The sequence below is a fragment of the Toxotes jaculatrix genome, chromosome 8 (assembly GCF_017976425.1).
Source record: "Toxotes jaculatrix isolate fToxJac2 chromosome 8, fToxJac2.pri, whole genome shotgun sequence".
Lineage (NCBI taxonomy): Eukaryota > Metazoa > Chordata > Actinopteri > Toxotidae > Toxotes > Toxotes jaculatrix.
Genome location: NC_054401.1, coordinates 2,911,674 through 2,936,195, shown reverse-complemented (window position 1 = coordinate 2,936,195; position 24,522 = coordinate 2,911,674). Strand labels below are relative to the sequence as shown.

Below are 24,522 nucleotides of genomic sequence, written 5' to 3'. Positions count from 1 at the left end.
TGAATAGCAAATGATGGAAAGCTTTGTGAAAGGAGGAGGGAGGGAAGGGAGGAGGAGGAGGAGTGGCAAAGTTTTGGGAAAGAGAGAAGGTGGAAGAGATGGTGAAAAGTGTAGGAGGAAGAAGTTTGAGTCTGAGAGGAGGAAAAAGAAAAAAGGGAGGAAAGAAGACGAGGAGGAATGTGTTTCTAGAAAGGGAGGGAAGCTTGGGAGTAGAGGAGGAACAGTCTGAGGGAAAAGCAGGATGAAAGGAGGAGAAGAGAGGAGGTAAAGATAGGGAAACGTCTTTGACAATGTGCCAGCAAAATGATAAAAGTTTTCTGGATGAAATAGAAGGTAAAAAAAAGGGATGGAGAGAGGAGGAAGTAGGAAGTGTCTTTCGAATGAGCAGGTGGGAGGAGGTAGCGGAGCAAGGATGGAGAGACCAGAAGGAAAGAGGAGAGGAAAAAAGGTTTCTGGAGGGGAAAGGATGTTAAAAGTTAAATGTGGTGTGAGATGAAGAACAAAGTGTAAACAGGAAGAGGAGGAGAAATGTCTCTGGAAAAGGGGGAGGGGGACAAAGAGTTTGAGGAAAAGGAAAGATAAAAAGTAAGAAAGATCATAGGAAAGGAAAGGATAGAGAGAAGAGGGGGTCAAAGGTGGAGAAGGAAAGATTCTGAGAAGCAGGGAAAAGTTTTAGTGAAAGGAAACAGGCGGAGGAGAATAAGGAGGGGAGGGTAGAAGGAAAAGTTATGGAGAAGGGGAAACATCTGCTTTTTTTCTGGCAGAAAAAAGAGGAAAAGATTGAAAAAATCTTGGACGATGAAGTGAAAAAGAAGAGAACAAGAATATCTCTGAAAAAGGGGGAGAGGAGACAAAGACTGAGGAAAAGAGAAATGTAAAAGTAGAAAAAAAATAGGAAAAGGTAAAGATGGAGGTGGAAGCTTTGAAGGATGAACAAGTAGAAGAGATTTTAGAGAAGACAAGAACTAAGAGAAGAGGAGGAGGAAGGAAGAGTCTTTGAGAGAGAGAGATGGTGTGTGTGTGTGTGGGGGGGGGGGGGGGGGGGGGGGGGAAGACATTATGGGAAATCAGCTTTCAGGAAAGAAAAAAGAATCATACTGGGAAAGTAGGTTAAAAAAGTCTTGGAAGATAAAGAAAGTGATGAGGAAAAGGAGGAGAACTGTCTGGATAAGAGGGAGGAGGACAGAAAGTCTGAGGAAGAGGAAGAGATGCGGGATTTGAAGGACAAAAAAGTAGGAAAAGTTTTAGGAAAGGCAAGGATGGAGAAGGGGGAGATGAGGGAGGGAGAAGGGGGAGATGAGGGAGGGAGGGAAGGGAGGAGGGATGAAGACGATGGGGGGGGGGCATCGACAATCCTTTTTTCCCCTCCCCAGATGATGAGGAGGAGAAGACTGCTGAGCGCGCCGCACTCCGTCGTGCGTTTGTTTCCCTCTCAGCCACAAAGTGCCCAAAGCACCGGCCCTTTCCGAGCCAAACCAAGCCAAGCCGAGCCACGGCGTGCGTCTGCGCCCCCAGTCGCACACCCCCCGCCTCCACTACTACTACCACCACCGCCGCCACCCCACCCTCGCATCGCCACCTCCGACCACTGTTCTGTGGCGATGGAGCCGTAACCAACCTCAGTGTGCTTAACTGAACCGAGCGTGTGAAACGGCAACGGATACGAGGAGACAGCTGAGACCAAGCGGCTATGGAGGAGAAGCGCAGGGAGGCTGGAGTCTAGACTGCACGCAAATCAACAGACCCACTTGTCCGGATTACTTTTTGCAACATTTTTTGAACTCTATTACCATTTTTAGATCAGGGACTTTCTGTCTTTTTCGCCCGATCATCTTAGGCTATCACTGCTCGGCGAGGATGCAGGGGAAGGAGGCGAGCTTTTGCACGGGATGCTGGAGACTAACGCTGCTGTCGTGCGTCCTGGCTCTGCACTTGATCCCGCCGTCTGTCCGCGGTAAGAAACTGCCCTTCACTTTGCACTTCGATCGAGCAAAAACGTCCAGATTTATTGCTTCATGGTTTTTGGCTGCAGCAGCATGTCCTCTCTGTGGATTCAGGGTACCTAAACACACTCCCACAGGGCAGCCAGAAAGGAGGTCAGTGAGGCTCGGATTGTAGGTTAGGAAGCACTTAACACTCAACTGGTATTGCTAGTCCATTGGTTAGTTAAATTTGGTGACATTATTCTGAACACCTTACTGGCCCCGACATTTCCTGGTCACTGCAAACCAAAATAAATAGAATTTTTTGGAGAATGTGTCATCTGTTTTTATGGTTACTAGGGAAGATATTTCCTTGATATCATTCTGTAGGAATGTCACAGGAATATTCAAATAACAAACTGAGTAAATTGAGTTTATATCGACGCCTCGGAGACACAGATGTCATGATTAAACCGCTGGAGGGTCGTTATTGAACAGCACGCTCCTGCAGGAGTATTACAGAGATGCCTTAGCAGGAAAAAATGGCATAAACCAAAATTAGGTCACTATAAAGACACAAGCTAAGTCCCTGTGATCACTATAGAGACACCAGAGGGGAGGTAACAATGGGGTCAGTATAAACACCGCAAGACATGATATGAATATACAATAAGGTCACTGTCAGCCCAGTGCTTTGTATTGCAGACATTATAAGTCATTATGGATCATTGGAGGATTAAAAAATACCATTTAACACCTACAGGACATTACAGTAGCATCTCAGGAGGCAATCACAGCAAAATCAGGTCACTAAATCAACACAGCGTGTATTCCAGACACACTATAAGCCACTGTAGGAATATTATGGGAGAAATTATAGACATTTGTGACAGTGACAGCGTCCAGCCGATGCTGGAAACCGGATCGCTGGAGGCGCACTGGCACTACAGCGACACAAAGGCGAGGATTAGGGCTGGGGGACCCGATGAATAATTCATGAAGGGATCTGAACGGACATTCTGATACACACAGAGAGAAAAAAAATCACCCGAGTAAACATTAAAAAAGACACCGAGGCTCTCTCTCGCTCTCTCTCTCGCTTTCTGTGTCTCTTTGTCTGAGATTCATTGCGCATGGCGGGCTACATTACTGTCAGATTAATAATGCAGGAGCGTGCACGAGATGAAACCAGTCTGGCGTTATAATCTAATATAATCTGGCTGATTCTTTTCATCGCGCTGGCTGAAATTCATGGGGCGTGATTGCAAGGTGAAGTCCAAAAAAAAAAAAAAAAAAAAAACAAAACCCGTCTGGAAGCTTTCTAAAGGAAAAACAACTCACATCAGTGGAACATCCAAGAGCAATGTTCCCTGTCAGCTGCACATCTGAGCCAAATCTAATTTTATTGCACACTGGCAAGATTATGTCTTTTCAGTCATCAGCCTTTGCTCCAGTTTTCCCCAGAATTTATTGGACATGAGTGTTTTTTTTCTTTCTATTATTATTTTCGTTTTTTTTTGTCCCCCCCCCCCACCCCCCCCCCCCCCCCCCCCTTGTTCCCTGATGCCTTGCAGGAATGTAAGATATGAGAGCATCTCACTGGTTCTTAAAGGCCTGTGCAGACAGTGAAATGCATTTGAACGTGAGGTAACTGTGGGGAATATTTGTCCTTAGCTCCCTGAAAGGAACAGTTCAGATTTTGGGATATTTGCCAGTTTGCTTTCTTGAGAGTTAGAGGAGAAGATGAATGCATTCAGTATGAAGCTACAGCCAGCAGATGGTATGTTAGCTTAGCACAATGACCGGCAGCAGGGGGAGACAGCTAGCCTGGTTCTGTAAAAAAAAAAAAAAAGTCCTGCCCATACCTCTTTAGTTCAACTTTATGTCTCGTTTCTTTTACCTTTACTAAAACCGAAATGTAAAATGGCTTTCTGGAGCTGTGGCTGGTTAACTTGCGTCCTCACGGTGACTATAAGTGCATTTCCCCAAATGTTGAACGATTCCTTTAAAGATGCAACTAAATATTGCATCAAACCCATAAACCTGCACAGGAATATCACAGGATATTGGAGCAATAGTCTCAACGAGCCCCCCTGCATGGTCTTATCTAAGGAACTGCCCTTGAGCAAAGCACATCTGTGCTTTGCTCAAGGGCAAGAATGTTCCTTTTGCACTTCAAGAAATCCCCTTTTTATCCAGGATGTTTTAACTATTGAGCCAAAAAAAAAAAAAACATCCCCTAGAAAGATTTTTCAACCAGTTTCAGCTACAGATCAGCTTTTTTGAAATATATTTTATGTTGTATTTTGAAATAAGATGGAGTAATTCAGGCTGCTGCACTGGAATAAAGACAACAAATCCATCTGCAGAGGAAAGAGGTTGAAATTCAGCACACAAGCAGATTTTTTCTCTTGTTTTTTTTTTTTTTTTTAAGAAAAAAGACTTTTAGGACTCAGTAAAAGACTTGCTCGCTGCTGGTTGTACTTTCCAGCTCTCCTGAGGGGAACATGAATGTCTGAACCAAAGTTCTGGGCAATCCATCCGATAGCAGTTGAAATATTTCAGTTGGTGACATCTGTAGAGCCACACCACGAGCACGGCTTACAGCTGTGTTTGTATGGTGTAGATTTTTAATGTGTGAAGGGATTACTGTGGGATATTAGAATAATAAAATAACATGTGAGGATCTTAAACTCAAATTTCCTTTGAGGAGTATCTTTGTCCCCGTTCATCAAAGCTGCAGCAGAGTTCTTATTTGGCTCAGTCTCAGGTGGACATGTAACAAAAAGAGGTTGGCAGATCTGGTGCAGATCCTTTAAAACAACCCAGGGCTAACCCTCCACCCATGCATGCACACGCCATCCCCACACACACACACACACACACACATGCACACAGATATTTTCTCGCTTCACCGGTGAAGTGTGGAGGCAGCAGCTTGCCCCACATCTGTGCATGATGCTCAGACGATCAAGGCCAACTGCCCTGAACTGAACAGACGACCAGAATGCCGTCATTCATTTCCTGTCCACTTTTTCTCCGGTGGCCATTTGCAATCCTCCTCCTTCTTCTGTGTGTTTAATATAGATGATACGCCGCCGTCTCTCCTCTCTCATCACCCCCCCCCCCCCCCCCCCCCCCCCCACGTGCGGTTTAACTGGTAGATAGGTGATTGATGGAGTAATGGTTTCTCGTTGTTGCGCTGAGGCTCATGGATGTACAGCCTCTCCCGTGTTCTTCTCCTCTCCCTTCATCCTCGCTCTCTTTTCTCCTATGGCCTGCTGACACATATCTGCTAGCTGACAGAATATCTTTGATGTGTGGTGGGTCAGTCTTCAAGCCAAATCCTCCCTCCATGACTCCACTAACCCAATCCAGCCTCACAGTGTATGGAAGAAAAAAAAAAACACCTAAACACTCCCCCTCAACAATCATAAAATCGCCCAGAGCTCTGGTTGTTGGCATGGTGAACAATGGCTTTGCACTTGTTCTCCCCTCTCTCATCTTCCTCCTCTTGGTCTCCATGGAAACCACACACATCCGTTGACACTGACTGGCAGAACAGTGTGTTCATATCGCCGCCATAATGTGTTTGCGCTTTGAATTTCATTAAGGCTCAAAATGTTGGTTGGATTTTGGCACACTGTGGTGGCTCAGCATCTACTGACTGCATGTCTGTGCATGTGTGTGTCCAAAGCCACTGGCAGTGGGTGTAGTCCATCATTACCAGCTGTAATTTATAGATGATATCATCATTTTACTGCTGTATCCATTATTCCTGCATAATGATTTCATGTGCTGTGCAGAGTGTTTGATTTCCAGCAGATGTGCTGTTTGCTGCGCGACAGAAGGAAGCTGAGGCCTTTTAGGAGAAAGTGTGTCTCCAGAGTCGTACTGTGTGTCGTTTACAGTCCATCCATTTTTAGCACAAGTTTAGAAGGTGCATGGAAAAAGTACAGAGGTCAAAAACTCCAGCAACATTTGTAGTATGTCGAACAAATTAATTGCTCTTTGTTCCAACAGAAAGCAGAGAAAGCAATTTGTTGTTTTGCGCAAAGCCTCGGCTCTTCTGTGTACGTTAGCTGTTTGATGCTTGTGACGTCCGGGGAGAGAGTGAGTGATGGACACGCAGATCAGCCGGGAACGATGTGTGGCGCTTCGTCAAGCCACTGCAAATGCACACACGTCAGGCGGCTGAGGCCATCAGGGCCCCAGCGAGCGGAGTAATTAGCAGCAACATGCAATCATGTTAGCAGAGTGACAGCAAAAGAAAAGATGCAGTGGTTGAATCAGTGGTTTCAGTCCGATAACAGTTATTCTGTGATGTTGTTAGATTTAAAGCAACCTACTTTAACAGAGAGAAAGCTAGAAACAAATCTAGATTCTTCTGGAACGCTGAAATCAGTTTGGCTTTGAGGTGTTTTAGTGACGTCTGAGTAAAACAATATCCTGCCAGCAATAATGCAGACTGAATACTGACTTTTTTTTGATGATCATGTACGATTAGATAATAATATTCTCCCATGTAGCTTGAGCCAGTCACGTATGATTCATCCTGAAACGAGTAAATATACAGTAAACTAATTAAACATTTAATTGAAGTGTTTAATCACATAAAACTTGCTCACATTTACCAGTTTCCGCTTCTCGTTCATTCATTTTCTGCTTTTCTCTGTTTCATGTCACTGTAAATTGATCACCTTTGATTTTTTTATTTGGCCGTTTGTCAAAACTTTTTCTTGCCGTTTATAGACGAAACAAGCTGTTTTGGATTCAGCCTCCAAAAGCTGAAATGCTAAATGTGAAATGAAGAACGAGTACGGACAGAAACTTTTCTCCCGGCACTAAATTGGGATCAGCGGTGGCTATTAGGTTTCTCATCCAGATAAATGTGTTTGTTGGGAAACTAAGTGATCCTAATCTCATTTGTAATATCCTCCCACCTGGATCTGCCTGCAGGCCAACATTAGCATACGTAGGTGGCCACAGGCTTGACCCAACCAGCTGCTGGTTTCTCTCTGTGTTACTGTGTGTTTGTGAGAGCAGACACAGCCTACTGTTCTGTATGTGGGTCTGTGTTTTCATTCTAACATCCTCTGAGGTGCAAATGTTCTCGTGCAACTAATTAATAACACAGGTTGCGTGTTGCAGGTGAAAATTGTGCAAGCATTAGGTTTGTTTTTCACAGTTTTGAGTGTGTAACTAAAACTCAGAAGCTTCACTCACAGTTAAAACTGTCTGAAACAGAAAACCTAGAATGAAATGTGATCTTCTGTTGATTTCCTGTCATGAGCTTTACCTTGTTTTCATGTGTCTTGGAGCTTCTCTGCCAGTTCGTCAGTTTCTTCTGTTTCCTGTCCTGGGTTGCAATGTGAGGGATTTTAGTGTCTCATTATTTATTACTAACACACTGATTGTACTGTCTCGACTTTAGACTCCAAAAACCACAACATGATGTTTAAACATGCACTCACAACAAAAAGGATATAAGTTTGCACGTAAACACAGAGTAAATGAGCAAACGCTGCTGAATGAACAGAAACCAGGTGTTAGAGCTCCCTGTAATGCTGTTTGTTTTTTTAGACCTTTCCTTGAGGGAAACTGTCTCTCCGTTTAACATTAAAATCTGATTTCACTCGTGGCGCCACCTTAAATGTCAGATTTCCCACAAGGTCGTCCAAGACGTGACCGTCCCTTTGTGCCGGCGTTTCTCCTCCGTGTCAGCGCCCAGGTGTGTTTTTTCGCTGCAGCTCTGACTCACAGGTGCGACAGCTGTTTGTGATGTCGTTGTCTCTGTCCTTGGCGGTGGTCGTCCAGATTGTGCTGCAGGTGGAGAAGGTCGTCAGGCAACCTGACAAACTTTCATAAGCAGTCTGACGGTGACAAGCTGCTTCTGTCCTTCCTGCTCAAAGACGAAACAATTAGGATACAGTATGTGTGTGTGTGTTTTTTTTTATTTTGGCAGTGCTGAGTTGGCGTTGTTCTCAAACTCTGGGTGCCCTTGAACAGTATTTTACATGTTTGTGTGTGTGTGCGTGTGTGTTCTTGTAGGCGGTGTGTGTGCCTTAGAGACAAAAGGTGGAAAAAAGACTGAAGATGGAACAAGAGCATTTCTTTTTGTTTGTGCGTAGGCTTGCACCTGTCTCCCTGTCTTAATGTGTGCTGCAGTAAGTTTGCTTTCCATCTATGTGTTTGTTGGTGTGTTGTGTAGGTGCTAGACTGTGTGTGTGTGTGTGTGCGTGTGTGACAGTGTGTCCTTCCTGAAACGAGTCATTGAGTTCATGCTCGTGCCAGAGCTCGCCTCTCCTCACCGTCGGGCCGTGCATGCTCCTCGTTCCTCCCAAGCCCTGTTCTGCTGCAGACTGTCACATTAGCATTCAGTCCACCCATCACTACCCTCTGTGAACACACACACATGCACAAACGCACACACACCTGTCATGGCAACACACCAGGTTCAGCAGGAGGACAGATAATTATACAAGTGGATTTATCTGGTTTGTGTGATGCTGTTTTCTGTGCTTTGCTGCTGACGGAACAGAACAGAATAAAATAAAAAAGATCATTAGAGCTCAAGTTATTTTTAAAGTAACTGATTAGTTAATTGACACCCTTACATGCATGCAACATACATGCATGTTGTACATGACAAATTTCATTTGATTTACATGAACAGTCTTAGACTAAACACTTAATTAGGGAAATGGGAAGATTGTGTGTGTGTGTGTGTGTGTGTGTGTGTGTGTGTGTGTGTGTGTGTGTGTGTATGTGTGTGTGTGTGTGTGTGTATGTGTGTGTGTGCGTGTGTGTGTGTGTATGTGTAAGAGTGGAAAACACATTTATGCCTACACACTTAAATTTTAATAGTTCTAAATCAGGTCACAAGGGAGGAGAAAAACTGCTTGAATGTAGATGCACGGATGCACACATATAGTATGCATGCACTTACACACAGACACAGACACACACACACACACACACACACACAAACAGAAATTGCACAGTATCACATTTTTCAATCTCATAAAACCACAGTCCTACAAAGATAAACACATTATTATTAGGTGTGTGTGTCCCTGTGTGCTCGATTGTGGGTTTGACGTGTGCGGATGCAGATCTTGTCGCACCGCAGCGGCTCTAGCAAGGCTGAGGCCGTTTCCACGGCAACACATCCTTCCTCCATCCCACCACCTGTGGAGTCATAAATGAAAGGATTTATGTGATGGAAGGAGGGAAAAAAAAAGAGAGAGACGGGAGAGATGGAGACAGAAATGCCTGTAGAAAGAGAAGAAATGGAGGGATGAAAAATTAAATTAGTGAAATAAGATGTGGGAGATGAAGAGGAGGTGAAGAGATGGGAAGACAGAGGGGGCAATAAAGAGAAAAGGACGAGTGAAAGAAGGAGAGAGTGAGAGCGGCTGGTGGAAGATCGATGCAGAGGTTTTGATTTAGAGCCGAATGCGGAGCCGTGCATTTCCTCTTTATATCGATATTAATGAACAGCGTTGAGTAAAGATAAAAAAGCCACGTCTTATTCATTAGAGTGAGTGAGTGTGGGAACAAGGAAGGAGATGAATGGTGTGTGTGTGTGTCTGTGTGTGTGTTTCTCTTGAGGCTCGTGTATTTGATGCTGAAATCAATGAGAATGAGTTAAAGAGGTTCTCACTCCCTCCACTTCATCTCCGCTCAGTGCGGCCATTTTTATAAACAGTAATAAAAATTTCCCTCCTGTGTGTTGAATCCCCACCTGCTATCAGAAAACACAGGAACCAGCCACAGTGAAGGTGAATCTTTTTTTCTTTCTCCAAAAAACTGCGGTGATCTTGGACTTTTATTAAAGTACATTTACAGAAGAGCCGCTGATTAACTGCCACAAACAGACAACAGATTTTTTTTTCATTCATTTGAACATTTAAGGAAACACAAACAATCTAATATGTTAAATTTAGTGAGATTAAAAGCTTTCAGACTCTCTCTCTCTCTGTGTCTGTTGTAGAAGGCTTTCATAGTGTTGCACTCGTGTGTGGATTCAAAGTGACTGAAGCAGTTGTCTGGACGAAGACAGAGACACGTTCAGACCACACTTGCTTACTTAACTCTGTGGTTAACTTTGTGTTTTGGAGTCAGTGTGTAGATGTTATTCTTTCATTGCATTGTCTGTGTCCACACAGTCCACGAGGGTGCATGTGACGTAAAGTTTATCGCATGTCGATGCCAGTGAGGTTCAGTGAGGGTCCACACAGACACCATGTCTGCATAAATGCAGTTTCAGGTACTTTTTTTCAGGGTTGAACACCGAATTCTTCTTGAATACTCGGAAAACTCTGGAAATTAGTTTCAGTCAGATCTGGTTTTTGAGAGCTGGCGTTGTGTTTTTAAACAGTGGCGTGTTTAAAGGCTCAGTGTGGAAAATGTGAGCTGAGAGTTATTTGTACTGACTATATCGTTGTGGGAAATCACACGTTATGTAATTAGAGACATGAAAGCATATTTATGGAGATTTCACCAACAACAAGATTGAACATATTGTTCCTACAGGAGCCTGTAAGCTTTTGTTTGTTTGCCAGTGTCCGACCTTTCCCCTTCTCTCGCCCGTCTGGGTCACCAAACTGGCTGGCGGGCCCTAACTGTCAGAACCAATCAGGTTTCTCTTTACAGTCTGTCACAGCCAATCAGAGTCCCCCGGGTCTGTGGGTGGTTTAGTGGCTCCCCCTCTACAAACTGATCTGGGTTAAACAAAAGGCAAAGCCTGAGGGTCGGCGGCTCGCCAACACAGGCTAACAGCACTTGGCCTTGAGGCACCGTCACCCCCAAACAAATCAGCCTGACACACACACACACACACACACAGCCAAAGCCAAACTCCTCTCATTATGACCATCCACACCCTTCACCAGAGGAGCTGGAAACCACTCCAATTACCAGTGGGTTATACTGGCAGAGAGACAACGCGCAAACACACACTCAAAGTCATGAACATAAACAAATCCACAGCACAGACATGCAGTGTGAGGAGACTCCTTATGTAATACTGTTTGATTATCTCATCTAATTTGGGAGGGAAACAAACAAAGTGTCCTTTATTCTGTTGGCCATGTCTCATTTGGGTCTCAGTTGGTCGGTCCTGGACCCAGACTGGGTCTGAAACCCTGAACCGACTCGTCCTGACTCGACCCGACCCCGACCCTGCCTGCTGATGTCTGGTCTGTCAGGTCTGTGGCTCTAATTGGATAAAAGACATTGACCATTGTTGGTTCAGCGAGGCTTGCACTTTCAAAGTACTAATTGGCACTTTGTGCCACACACACACAAAAAAAATCTAATTTCCAAAGTTATTAATCTTTTACCGAATCCGAGACTGTTTTCTTCTTTAAAAGACTCCGGTCGGGTTAAGATACGTTTCTGATCAAATTCAGCAGGTACTAAATACTAAAGTTCAACTGAACCGTGGGCAGAACCTCAGAAGTAAAAGTCACCAGTAAAAAGTGACCTTTTTTAAACCTGCGGTTCAAAGTTCATACTTCAGTTTGGAAACAGCTGATTAGAAACAGTCTCATAGTCAAATTAGTAGCTACTCTGGAGCTTTTGGTCACATCACAAGATTTTCATCAGCAGATGGATGTTTGCTGAGTTGTCATGGAGTTGTTGATGTTCAGTTTTTTGTTGTTTTTTTTCTAAACTTAGAAGGACTTTTTGTCCAAACTGGCTTAGAATAATGCCATGAAGATGATCTTATATCCTGTGTTTTCAGCTCCAGAGAAGACTGAATGCATCAAGTCGCTTCTGAATTCCTGTTGCTGAAACCAGGCAGATCAGAAACTTTTCCCTCTGACTGTGTTATCAACTTTCATTCATTTAGAGAATTTATTCTCCCTCCCACAGGTTTACAGTTAGGAGGAAACTATGCTCATGTTACTGTCCTTGTCCTACGTTTTCTGGGTCCTTTTATCTTTTCTCCAACATTGTGGTGTCGGTCATAACCAGCAGTAATCTCTCTCCAAAACAAGCCTTTTAGGAATTATCTGATGATTGAGTTTCATGACACATGGGGCTTGAATTTATTTAAAGCCTCTCTGTACGGTGTAATTTGAAAAACACGAGGGCCTCAGTGAGATAGAAAACATTAGTTCTTTTTTTCTCGTTACTTTAAACTGATCTGAAGATTCAGAACTGGATTTTCCGATGAAAAGCTAAATTTGCACTCATATTTACTGAAACTGTTCACCATGACAACAAACATCACGACTCAGTGCGTCACTCATTGGCTCATTGATCGCTCTCATGTGTCGTATTAGAACATTATGGACTGTTTACGACGGCCGATGAGTAAATCATCCTTGTTCTCTCTCATTAAGTCACAGAAACATTGGTCACACAAAAGCTGCTTTGGTGCATTTGTACTTTATTATGCTTGACTTGTGGTTCCTTTAATCATTTTGTGAAAACTAATAATCAAACAATAATTGACAGACACACATCACTTCATTCTGCATGGACTGTGTATTTTCTACAATAACTGCAGTGTCTCAGAGCGACTAGAAAACGAAGCTGCTGTGCACTGGTGTGATGCAGAGCTTACTTTCTCGAGCTGTCACAGAGTCGCCGCGTTGCTCCTAAACCAGCTGTCCATCAGAAGGTTCTCCCTCGTTAATCCAATTAGGCTAACGAGGTGGTGAAAGGGAGACATCTCTGCTTAATTGGAGCTCAGTCCAGAGATGCACAGTGAGGACTCTGGCAGACTGACACCACTGAGGTTTCTGCAGCTTTTCCTGCAACTGCCTGAGTTCACATAGTTTGTGTGTGTTCTAATATGTGTACCTGTACATGTACATGTGTAAAGTGTATGTGTGTCTTATTATGAAATGCCAAGGCAGTGAGTGATTTGTAATTTGTAGATTTTTTTTTCTTTGCTCCTGATTACAGGCTTTGAAATGTGGGGTCACTTTTGGTGTCATTAGTTTCGCTGATATGTGGACATAAACCAAAGTATAGGACAAGTCAGATTTTGACCCAATGATGGAGCTGGATGAAAAGTCAGGGGAACGGCTTACCTTCGGGGGAACATGAATATTTGTTCCAAATTTCATGGGAATCCATTAAATAGTTGTTGAGACATTTCTCTAAAAACCACAAATGTTAGCCTCATGATGGCAACAAAGGAAACGTCATAAAGATTCACCCTTTGGCCACCACGACGTGTCTGTACCAGATTTCACGGCTGATGCGTGAAATAGTTGCCCTCCCTCGGGCCAAGCCACAGCTTAATGCTGCAGCCGCTGTGAAAGTACCTTCAGATACACATGTAGTTGCTCTGATCACAGACAGATGGTGACTTGAAAATGCCCAGTTTGTATTGAAGGGACCGAAAAGGATGGATGGAGGGTTGCTTGATTGACAGGTGACTCACCCTCAGCAGTGGCGGTTTCCTGCTCACTTGTTCCATCCAGGCTACGCCCTCATTTGTTCAAAATTTGGCTCTTTGGACTTTAAGTAAATGCCAGCAATGAAGCAGTGGTGTCCAGGCCTCATGATGTCTTGTCAATAGCCTGAGGCTCGTTTCACGAAAATTACGTCCACGATATTATACAGCGTTTATGGTAATAAGGTGATAAGTGCTGGAAGATGTTTCTCTGCACAATGTTTAAAGGCTTGATCACACTTGTCGCCAGTCTCTGTAAATATTGTCCCTCTCTTTCAGGCTTCCCTGAAGCTCCTGCGTCTGACAGATTCACTCATGTGTTTCTGGTTGTGCTGTGAGCTGTGGCAGATTTGCAGATTCACTCTTGCTGGTGGTGTTTGGAGAATATACCATAGGTTTGAAGCCTCATATTAGAGCTGGAAATTAAAAAGGGTGCACGTGTGTCACCATCTCATAGTAGCTCGTAAAATAAAAATATGATATAAGGATGAAACGATGACTCAGAGATGATTCAGAGAGCCAGCCACTGACACTGACTTAGCACATCTGCAGATCACAGTATTTCAGATTTGTCCATCTGCAAAATGCAGGGATGCAATTACAGATGCTCACATTGGCAGATGCAAGAGTTCACAAACCAGCACAAGCATCAGCAGCTGCCTTTAGGAAGAGTTTCATCCTGTAACATAACCCGGCTGAAGCAGCGTGAGATTTGAGGCCAGTGATAGCAGATCACCGTAAAGTGTTTTCCCCTCGGCTACAGACAGACCGGCAGAGTGAGAGTAAAAGTCCAAGTCTGCCAAAGACCTAAAGCACCTCCCCTCCTCGCTCTGTCATTCTCTCTCTGTCTTTTTCACCATCTCTCTCCATCCCTCACTTTGTCACATCCTCCTCGTCCTCCCTCGATTTTTCTCTCTGGTTCTTCCTCTTTCTTCCCTCTGTCGTGATGTGTCACTTCTCCCCGTCCCTCGTTACCATCTCTCCTCATCACCCGCTGTCAATCTGTCTGGTTGTGTGGCAGCCATTACTGTCTGTTCTCCAGACTGCACAGTTTGTATTCATCAGGCTTGTTGCATCAGCAGCAGCAGCAGCAGGGGGAGGAGGGGGAGGAGGAGGAGGAGGTTGTGTTGAAGGCTGACTGGTTTTCCCAGGAGATTCACCCAAACAGTTTTCAGGCGGACAAACTGCCATTTAATGAGTGTGCTGCTGTCAGGTGTGTGTGTGTGTGTGTGAGTGTGAGAGAGATAAAGCAAACGAAGGGGAGTACGATTGTTTTTATGTGTGTGAAAGAGAGTGGCGGACATTTGCCGTCTTAAATCCTAATTTCCTGGTGAGCATCAAGCATTTAGTGTGTACGATGCTTTTGTGTAGTTACAGTAAAGCCTATTTTTGTGCGTTTGTGTGTGTGTGTGTGAGCGTGGTGTTGGCACATTATCCCAGGCTGTTTGGTTGATGTGTTAAACAGCGGTGGATTGTGGGGCTGCTGGAAGGATTAGCCCCAGAATGACCCCGGCTTCAAAGACGCAGCTCGCCGCTGCAGCGCCAGAAAACAAAACCTTCAATAAACCGAAGCTTTCCACCTGTCAAACACCTCGCAGCTAAAGTGACAGCCTCACACCTAATGATGACAGGAGGGTGTGGATGCAGCCGTAACAAGCATGGATCCATGTGCATCGGTTTATTTTGGTTTAGTATATCTGCTGGTTCCTGTTTATTATTCAGGAAGGATTTTCTTTGCACTCGTGACGTCCTGCTCACACATTCACAACGATCCTCTTTACTGGAACGCTGGACGCCGATGAGCTGTGATGGTGAATTGTCTTTCTCAAGGGGGACACTGACCACAGATTCTGAGGGAAACACTCAGGCTGTCACAAGGCCAAATGCAGCAGCAACATATGTTGTTCTAGTGAGTCCAGAGAAGCTGAGCCAGTATCTCCCATGCAGACCTCACCTATATGTTTTAGTTTATTTCAGCATTGCAGAGCCCACAGTGCTGGATCTGGAGTTTCTGTGCTCATGTTGCTGTGGCAAATATCAGGTTTTCATGTCAGTTCCTCAGAATCAAAGACAGAGGCTCTGAGGGTTGTTTGAAATCTATCCAAAGCCTCAGAGTTTCAGGTGCTGAACACAAACTGCAACAGCCCCGGTTTGCTGATACAGTCTGCGTCATGGTTCGTAGATGAGGCAGCTTGTATGAAGATCTCTCGGGGAGCTGGAGTTTTTAAGTGATGAAGTTATTTGTTATTGTGGCTCGTTACCGTCAGAGGGTGTGTGCCTCTTTTTGTCCGTTTGTTCCCGTATCAGACATCACGTCATGTAAGTCATAAAAGTTTGGTGGAGGTCATAATAAGTAATAAACCGCTGGTCATGTAAATGGAGCCTCGCCGAGTGTTGAGGAGACATTTAGAGATTAAAACTCTGGAGGGTCGCGATCTGAGCTTAACTTCAGTCAGCAAAGATCCTCACAAATATCCTCACATATGCCATTTGGTGGAGGCTGTTAACCAAAGCTCCTTATGCACGTCGGTGATCACCCCCCCTCAACTACTGGGACATGAATGTACTCATGTCCTAAACAAGGCACATAAATGGGATGTGAACCCTTTTAATGAGTGTAGATAAGAGCACTAACCGAATATTAAAAGATAAAGCTTGTGGTATTTTATCTTTTCATTACGAAAGATAAGTAGATAAGGTTTTATTCTCTCAGATAAGTGTGTCCTGAAGAAGGACCTTTTAGTCTTGTGCATATTAAACACCAATTTCTGAATAATATTATGATATCAGTTATATAACTGTCACTTTTTTTTACTGCATCTGTTTCGGCAGTGAGTATCGTCTAAGTTATATCAGCTAACATTAAAATGACTTGTGTTTCTGTGCCACAGAGCTCCATTATCGTCTGAAAACACATCGAAGAGCCATACTGGTGCATTAGGTGACGTATTCCTTCATTGCAATCAAGATGGAATTTGCATTTTCTTCTTCTCAGCTCTTAAAACTGACAAAGTAGTGTAAACAGAAGCGTCTGCCCAACATGGAGCTGCTCTCAGGTCGACAGTGCAGGCATAGAGCTGTTTTAGAATAAGTGTTGTGTTGATTGCAATTAAGGAATGTGTCATGCAGTCCCACAGGAGGGCTCCTTCATCTGTTTACTACGTGGATTTGTTTTAGTTTGATGATCAGGCTGAACTGCAGTTCTGTTTTCGCTTCTTATTGGCCGATTTCTGTACAGGTGGAGCAGTTATTTAGCACCTCACCGATAAGCAGCGGCTAACACATCTGTCCCATCTACATCATTAGCAGCTGAGTTAAGTTTATATTTGTGATGTCAATGAAAATCAAGGACAGTACTTGTAGCAGTTTAGACAGACTTTAGTAACTTCAGGGAAACTGCTGATAATAAAAAGATAAATCACAAAAAAAACAGTTTGATTTGCTTTCAGTAGATTGTTGTAAGATGAGCAGTCTGCTCAGTGTAACTGTCACATATTTACAGCTTTCTTACAGTTGTTGATCTGCCTTCTTGTCTGCGTCTCCTCCACACACCCCCCCCCCCCCCCTGCAGGGCACCCCCAAAGTCTCCCAAATCCCTCTCCTCTCCAACCACATAATCCCTAATCCCAGCTCCTCGCCGTTCAAGTACATTAGTGAATTATTCCTTTAATCCAAAGGGGGGAGCGGCCGTAAAGCAGCTTTTTGCATGACTCAACGAGCCGCTCTCGGATGAAGTAATCGAACAGGGGATAAGTATACGGCCAATCAGGTCTCGTTTTAATTTGTTTCACCCCCTCCTGTTCGATGCCAGACTCCGTGAGCCCCCTTTGTCCATCACATAATAAAAAAAAAAAGACTTTAGTTTGTGACGTCAGTGTGTGGCAGTGGACCACTGGTGTGTGGATGGAGTGAACTGAACCAGTTGGTGATCGTATGTGTGTGTTTGTATTTATAGTCTAGATATAAACAACAGCAGATGTTGCATCCAACAGCCCAGTGTATTTTATTTATTGAATTAATTTATTTATTGTTATTTTTAGCCAATCATTTCTAATATTCCTATTTGATCAAGATACCACTCAGTTAGGAAACATTTTTTAATTCCTGTGATCTGATTTTAGGCCCAGTTTTTCAGGGATGAGTTTGGATTAGATATCAGAACATACACGTGCATTTTGTACCAGTGAGGTTAGTTCAAATGTCTTTACTGCTACTGAGAATGAGCTGCCAGGAAACCACAGTGCTGTTTTCACCTCTCTGTCCCCAGCCAGGTTATTTTCAACCCCTTGATTGTTGAATTTTTCATAGTGATGGTTGCTGCATTTTCTGATGTCACTGTGGTTTGTGTGGGGTCAGCGTTTTCTTTGACTGCTGGTTGCACACAACAACATTTTCGACTGTTTTCGACTGTTTTTCAATCTCAGATTCAACTGGATTTCTTCTTTACCCTTTTATTGCATTTTAACAGGCATCTTTGTCGTCTTAGTTGGTTTATTGTTTTAACTGGGTTTTCATGCTTTCCTCTTAAAATGCACAAAACTCACGTTTTAGTATTTTTTAAACGTTTTATGCATTTTCAATGGTATTTCCGGCCATAGTCACTTTTAATCTGTATCGTTGATGTAGTGTCTCAGAGTCAGTATGAGACAATATTAGACCAGCTGATTTCCAGCTGTAGACATCTCCCTTAAAAAGCCCTGTGGTCCTGTAACAGGCCCATTTGAGGACTAAAAGTTTTTTTCTTGAGCTGATCGATACAAACTGTGTGCTGTTTTTAGAGTGATACCATTTTCACCTCATTAAATTTACTGCAGTTCACTCACCGCTTTCCAGACTTCGTTCTCCTTCTGAGAAGATGAAATCTCTGTGGGTTTTTTGCCTTCACTCAGGCAGTAGTGGGGGTTTTCGTGCATCTGTGTTCAGGGTTGGTCCGCGAAGCTCTACAATGATTACACCTTCACAAAAGTTCATAATGCGGAGTAATAATGAATGCTGCTTCTGTCCAGTAGGTATGAGATGGGTTATAAATCTATTATTTGCTTTTCAAACCTGAGTACAGAGATGTCCTGATGGCCTAGGGATTAAAAACACTGACCATGAACATCTCTGGTCTGAGTCCGACCCTAGATCTTTGTTTCATGTCGCTGTTCTAAGAAACCTTTTTCGTGTGTTTGCAGGAAATGTTGTCGGGACCAACGTCACTGAGCCGGACAGCACAGCCAACGTTACCTCCTTTCTTACCGGGGAGGAAGGACCTGTCAAGGCCAATGAGATCGCCGTGGCGGTAACTGGCACGAGCAACTCGGCCAGTCCAGACACAATCAACACTGTGACCCCTAGGGCGGGCCGTATCCCCCGTGCCGGCGAGGAGGAGGAGCAGAGCAGCGGCATGTTCGATGAATCGGTGGTTCCTGTGGCGGAGGAAGTTGGTGTGGCAGCCCCACCTCAGCTCAGCCCTGATTCGGCTGAGACGGAGCTTCTGTTGCCTAGCAACCCTCGTAAACAGGATGTCAAGGAGGGTGAGGAGGAGGAGGAGGAGGATGAGGAGGAGGAGCGTCTCCCTCACACCGACCCGCCTTGGATCCACGCCAAGGACACAGCTGTGCTTGACCTGGACCACCTTTTCACCACCACTGCCCCACCCCCAGCCGCCACCAACCCGTCTAACCCCGACGTCCTCCATGTTGACTTCTTCGACCCCTCCTCTCGTGGGCGAAACTTGAACCTGGCACCGCCCTCCCCTTCATCACTGGCCCATGAGCTGCAGGGTGGAGACCCCACCTCCTGGGCGATGCCTGACAACTATGACTACCTCACACCTTACGAGGACGGCGTGTCTCCCACTGCTGATGAGTACACATACAGCACCACAACTGACGTCTATGAGAGCGACGAAGACCTCCGATTGTCTGCTGGGTCTCCGGCTCGCTCCAGGCCCCGAGGCCCAGGGTCTGGCTCCTTCGTCCCAGGGGCGGGATTTCCTGGTGCAGGGGCTCCGGTACCAAACATCCCTGTGGCGGCTCCTCCAGCAGCCTCACCGGTGGACGGATCAGATGGGTTGGGTGGATGCCGCGTGGGCTACCAGATGGTGAACGGAAGTTGCCGCTCGCCCTGCGACATGCTGCCGAACTACTGTTTCAACGGGGGACAGTGTTACCTGCTGGAGGGCATGGGAGTCTTCTGCAGGTATGACTTGACATAAACACAAACACATTCACCCAAAGCAAGCCACTGCCAGTCTGCAATGTATAGTCCTCAACTTTGCAGATCCCATAGAGTCACAACTAAGTCCAATCCGAAAGCATATTATATATTATTGATACTGTGGTGGACAAGCGAACTTTGCCGTTCTTGGAACCGAGCTGGCTTGTCTAAAAAAAAAGATTTAAAAGAATTAAAAAACTGTTTTCATGTGCAGCTGCTGTAGACTTCATGAGGGTCACTCATTTGCATGTTTAATTAACAATAAACGTGTCCTGGTATGTAAAAATGTTCTGTCAGCTGCTCTCTGGTCAGGACCATGTGGAAAAGCTCAGTGCAGAATAGAAACCAGCACGTTATTGTTGTTTTAAACAAGAGCCTTTACGAGGAAATGTCCCCTCGTCTGCCAGGCCGTATTCTGGGATTTGGTTTTCCCCTGTGAGAGCTGGAGTCATGCAAACTGTCCGCAGACACACACAGACACACAATAAAATGAGCATAAGCATGAACAAATGCACAGAAACTGAAATTCAATGTTCACTGACAAACTAGGTCACCTGTAAGCACACACTGAACCTCATAGTGATATTATTTTCATATTGTGCACGTCCATAAACATTACTATATATATGACTTACTTTCCAGGCTTTAACCACAAACTGCAGTAATGACTTCCCTCGGACTCTCGATCCGATGGGGTTGTCGTGGTGATGAATCTGGGTGGAGGTCAAAAGTCAGAGGGATTAAGAGATATGAGATATAAAATATGGTGTAAGCCACAGAGTAGTTTCAGCTCAATGTGAGTCCTCTACCGGTGCATCTGAAAGTCAACAATCACAGCACATCTGTGGATTAAAACGTCCCGATCTGTGATGTGAACAGCTACACTCGAGTTTAAAAAAAAACAAAACATCATATCAGCATGCTGGGTTCAGGATTAGAGCTGCTACAGATGTGACAAAGATGCGTACTTTGTCCGATTTCTAATACTGATAATGTTGTTCATAATAATCAGCATAATGAATGGAATACAAACCTGTACGATCTGCAGTGAGAGTCATATCATCATAACCTCCTCCTCTCTGTTCCTCTATTATGCTCCAAAATTTGTAAAATCCACCCTAATAGAGCGAATGATGTTCATAACAGGCTCTAAATACATAACTTGAATAAACAGTAATTGAATAAACAGATATTACATAATTTTTCAAAAAGCTACCATCCTTATCTAAACACAAGAAGCAAACCACACACGCTACGACTGAGAAACTGTTCAATAGGATTAGGATGTCAGTAGTTTTCTTACTTGTAGAGCAGAGCTCAAAGGTTCCCGTTTCACGTTCAGCCGCCATTTTGAACTGATGGTCAGCATTTGTGCAGGAAGAGATCCATCCTGTGAGAGGCACAGAAAACAATTTACACACCACAGTCGTCTGGTAGCAGCCAGCTTATCACCAAAAAACAAACAAAAAAAAAAAACACATCTGGAAAAGTGTAAACATCTCAGACTGATGACAATGTCAGCTCGGGGGGTGATTTTTGTTTTTATTAGCGTGTGTTGGTGCTGTCGATCACATAAACATAGATTTCTCATTTCTGAAAAGCTGCGATTTTACATTACATTTCCCCATAATCATGAAATGAATGAACCAACCAATCAGCGGGGAGAGACGTCCAATTAGTGAACAGCTGCACAGCTTATCATGCAAATTTATGCACAGAGGGGGTCAGCCTCCTGACTGGAGCTGATGGATAGAAAATATTACACTGACTGACACTGTAAACACTGTTATGTGCACACAAACACACACACACTGAAGTACCAGAGACATTTCAGTCTGAACCAAAGCAACAACATCTACACAGCCCAGATTTACCCGCTCTAAAATAACAGAGCCTGAGATTTATATCCCGGGCCACCACCTGTGACCCCATGACCTCAGTTCAAGGTTATATCCAGCGGACCACAGCGTCAAGGGCTAGCTGGCGAGCTGCTAACTCTATAATAACTCTCTGAGCGAGCTAGCTTGCCGATAGTCACAGTTTCAGAGTGTCAAAGTTCACGAAAGTCGATATGGATAAGAATGATCCACTGATGGCACCAGTTAATTTTTAATGAACTGAATTTGCAGCAAAGTGTGAGGATCAATAAATTGGAATTAAAATTTTCAATTTGCCAGATTCCTTCTACGTGCAAACACACCCAATAGTGATTAACGCTAACATTAATGATTTTTAACTACTTTCGAGATACAAATCTGATTTAACATGGATTGGATCTCATTAAAAAACACAGATCAATTGAGAAAGGAGCTGTTATAAGTATTTGGAGGAGTCAGTGGCCGAGCAGGATGCAGAAATAATCACCGCTGTTGTATCAGATCAACAGATTATAAGTGTTATCGACTGAGAGGGAAGTGGAGCGACACTCGCAGCGATGCTGAAAAACTCTTGCTAAGCGGACAACGTGATCCAGATATTTAGGGCAGATTTTGGACCCCCGTCAGCAGATAGTAGCACCGATGAACCTCCAGAGAGTGAGTCAGGCGAGGGCTGGAGAGTTACTGAGAGGCGTTTGACTGCTGGGCAAAAGCAGCAATATGGGTCAATGGAACCCTGGCACAGATGAGGACCGATATGTTCCTCTGTATGTGTGTGTCTGATTACACACGTGACTGAGTTTGCGTGTACATGTGAAGCTGTTAGATCATGTGCGTGTTGGTGCGTGCGGCTGATCTGAAGCTGCCTCATACATCAGGCCAATTCGATTACAGCAGGATGAATGTTTGGACCTTTAGCCCTCTGCAGTAAAACACACGACCCTTTGAAGTGCATGTTAACTGACCTCAGAGCAGCCTGACGTTTGTCTTTCTTACAGACAGAAATACGTACCTGCAGGCCTGGGAAGGCTTCCTTTCTCACTGTGGCTGCTAATACGTTACTCACTGCTTCAACATTTTTTGTTTTTTCGAACAGCAGTGGGCTTAAACTGTGTCTGAAATGACTGTTTTTTAAATAAATGGCAACAGTTGCAGCAAATTTGAAGCAAAAAAAAAAGGAGCATAGTGCCGTCAGAGAGTGGCGTATAGGCTAACGTTACGCGTGGCTGTAAGTGGAAGAAGTATAGGTTGCGAACTGGAAACCAAACAAGCCGTGACACATAGTGTCTGTTGTTAGTTTTGCTACAGCACATGCTATCTCCTGCATCTCTCTTTTCACTGAGTGATGGGATCTGACAGTGTTAGCATCATAAATCGTTCCCTCCTCTAGAGCTGCAGGACTAAAGACCATATTCGGAGAAACAGATGAGAAAAAGGAGGGAGGGAAGGAGCGAGGGTGTGTGTCAGGGAAACAGAAAGAAAGCACAACAGGGAGGGTGTTTATATTCTGACTGTTTATGAGAGAAAAATGCAGATACTGAGAGAAAGAGCCAGGGAGGGAAATTAAAAGGAGTGAAAGAGTGATCGGGAGAAAAAGAGATCGAGAAACGATGAGCAGGAAATGAAAGAGAGACTGAGAGAAAGAGGAGAGTGAGAGCTGGACAGAAAAAAAGTGAGGAGGTGGAGAAAGTGGAGAAGAGAAACTGAGTGACTCAGAACTTTATAACTCTTGCCAGTATGGAAACGACTCGGGCGAGCCAGGTCGAATTTACGTGTGTGTGTGTGTGTCCTGCAGCTTGATGTAATTAAGGGAAGCTTTGAGCACCAACAGCAGTTTGTATCCATTTTAGATTTCACGATCACATCATGGAAACACACTCAAACACACAACTAACAACCCCAAACCCACACACACACACACACACACACAGGATTATTGGTGTATTAGGGATCACTTCCAAGTCAAAGAGCGTGGGGTCATGGAATCAGGCCAGAGGTCAAACACACAGGAGATTTATGACTGCTGAGAAAGCCAGGACAAAACACACACACACAGACACGGTTTGTTTTTGCCAAAGGTAGTCTGGCCTGACGTATTCAATTGTTGACTGCACTCACACGCACAAGTTTGTTTTTTGCGGCCGTCGTCGTACTGCAGGATAACTTTGGACAGCTTGGTTCACTGCACATACGCACACTTTGATGAACACACACATGCAAACAATGACAGAGTCGTTGGGTTTTTATTAATCTTTATGTGGGCAGTTCTAACAGGCTGCATTAAACCATGTCTTGAGCTTTTATTTTGAAAGAGTAGTAAAGAGGAAATAGTGTGAGCCAGGTTCGTCAATATGCAGAAGGACCAGAGTTGTGGTGCGTTTTTTTGAGCTGAAACAAATGGTATGATCACAAAATACAACCAGACACTAGTAGAGTTTAGTAAATGACAATTTAAACTTTGATTATAATTATTGTCCTTATAGATACTGGACATTTAACAACAATACATAAAATGTACGTCTAAGTCAAACACTGGCAAAGCAATCGATGAAGCAGCTCTGTCACCAGAAATATCGTTACAACACTCAGACTAAATTCAGCTCAGAATTCAGTGACCTGGATCCCCGTCTAACCAGTTTCTTCACTAACGTCTTAGACTGGCTGTCGGCTGATCTGGGTTTCTGTTTGCAACCGTTCCTCGGTTGAAAACTGGTCATTTACCAAGTATTTTCAAAACTACAAAAAAAAAAAAAAAAAGGATTATTCTGGCCTCAAGTAGCTTAATCAAATACAGACCAATTTCCAACCTTCTGTTCCTCAGCAAAATCCTGGAAAAGCTGGAACAAAGCACCTAAACACCTTATTATAGAAGTTAGAGTCTGGTTTCACAGCAAGGTAAAGCAGTGAGGCTGCTCTGATGTAAGTTAGAAATGATCTGAGAATAAAAAAAATTGTTCCATTCGTATGATTCTGGACCACAGAGCAGCTTTTGATTCGCGCCTACTCACAAAATTGGTTTTGCTGGAGGCTCGGTGACATCGTGATTCATAAGACACAGCTAATATAATAACTTCAGTGTGATTTCACTGCATAAATTTTC

General features: G+C 44.1%; 1 protein-coding gene across 5 annotated transcripts in view; it reads left to right on the top strand.

The window, feature by feature from the left end:
* Positions 1–1,465: 1,465 nt before the first annotated feature.
* cspg5a (chondroitin sulfate proteoglycan 5a) overlaps positions 1,466–24,522 on the top strand; it is a 45,731-nt gene continuing 22,674 nt past the window's right edge. For all 5 annotated transcript variants that reach the window (XM_041044719.1, XM_041044716.1, XM_041044717.1 and 2 more), the window contains exons 1-2: positions 1,466–1,954; positions 18,519–19,527. In XM_041044719.1, coding sequence (XP_040900653.1) covers positions 1,858–1,954; positions 18,519–19,527 — 1,106 coding nt within the window. In that variant the 5' untranslated portion in view covers positions 1,466–1,857. The remainder of the gene's footprint in view (positions 1,955–18,518; positions 19,528–24,522) is intronic.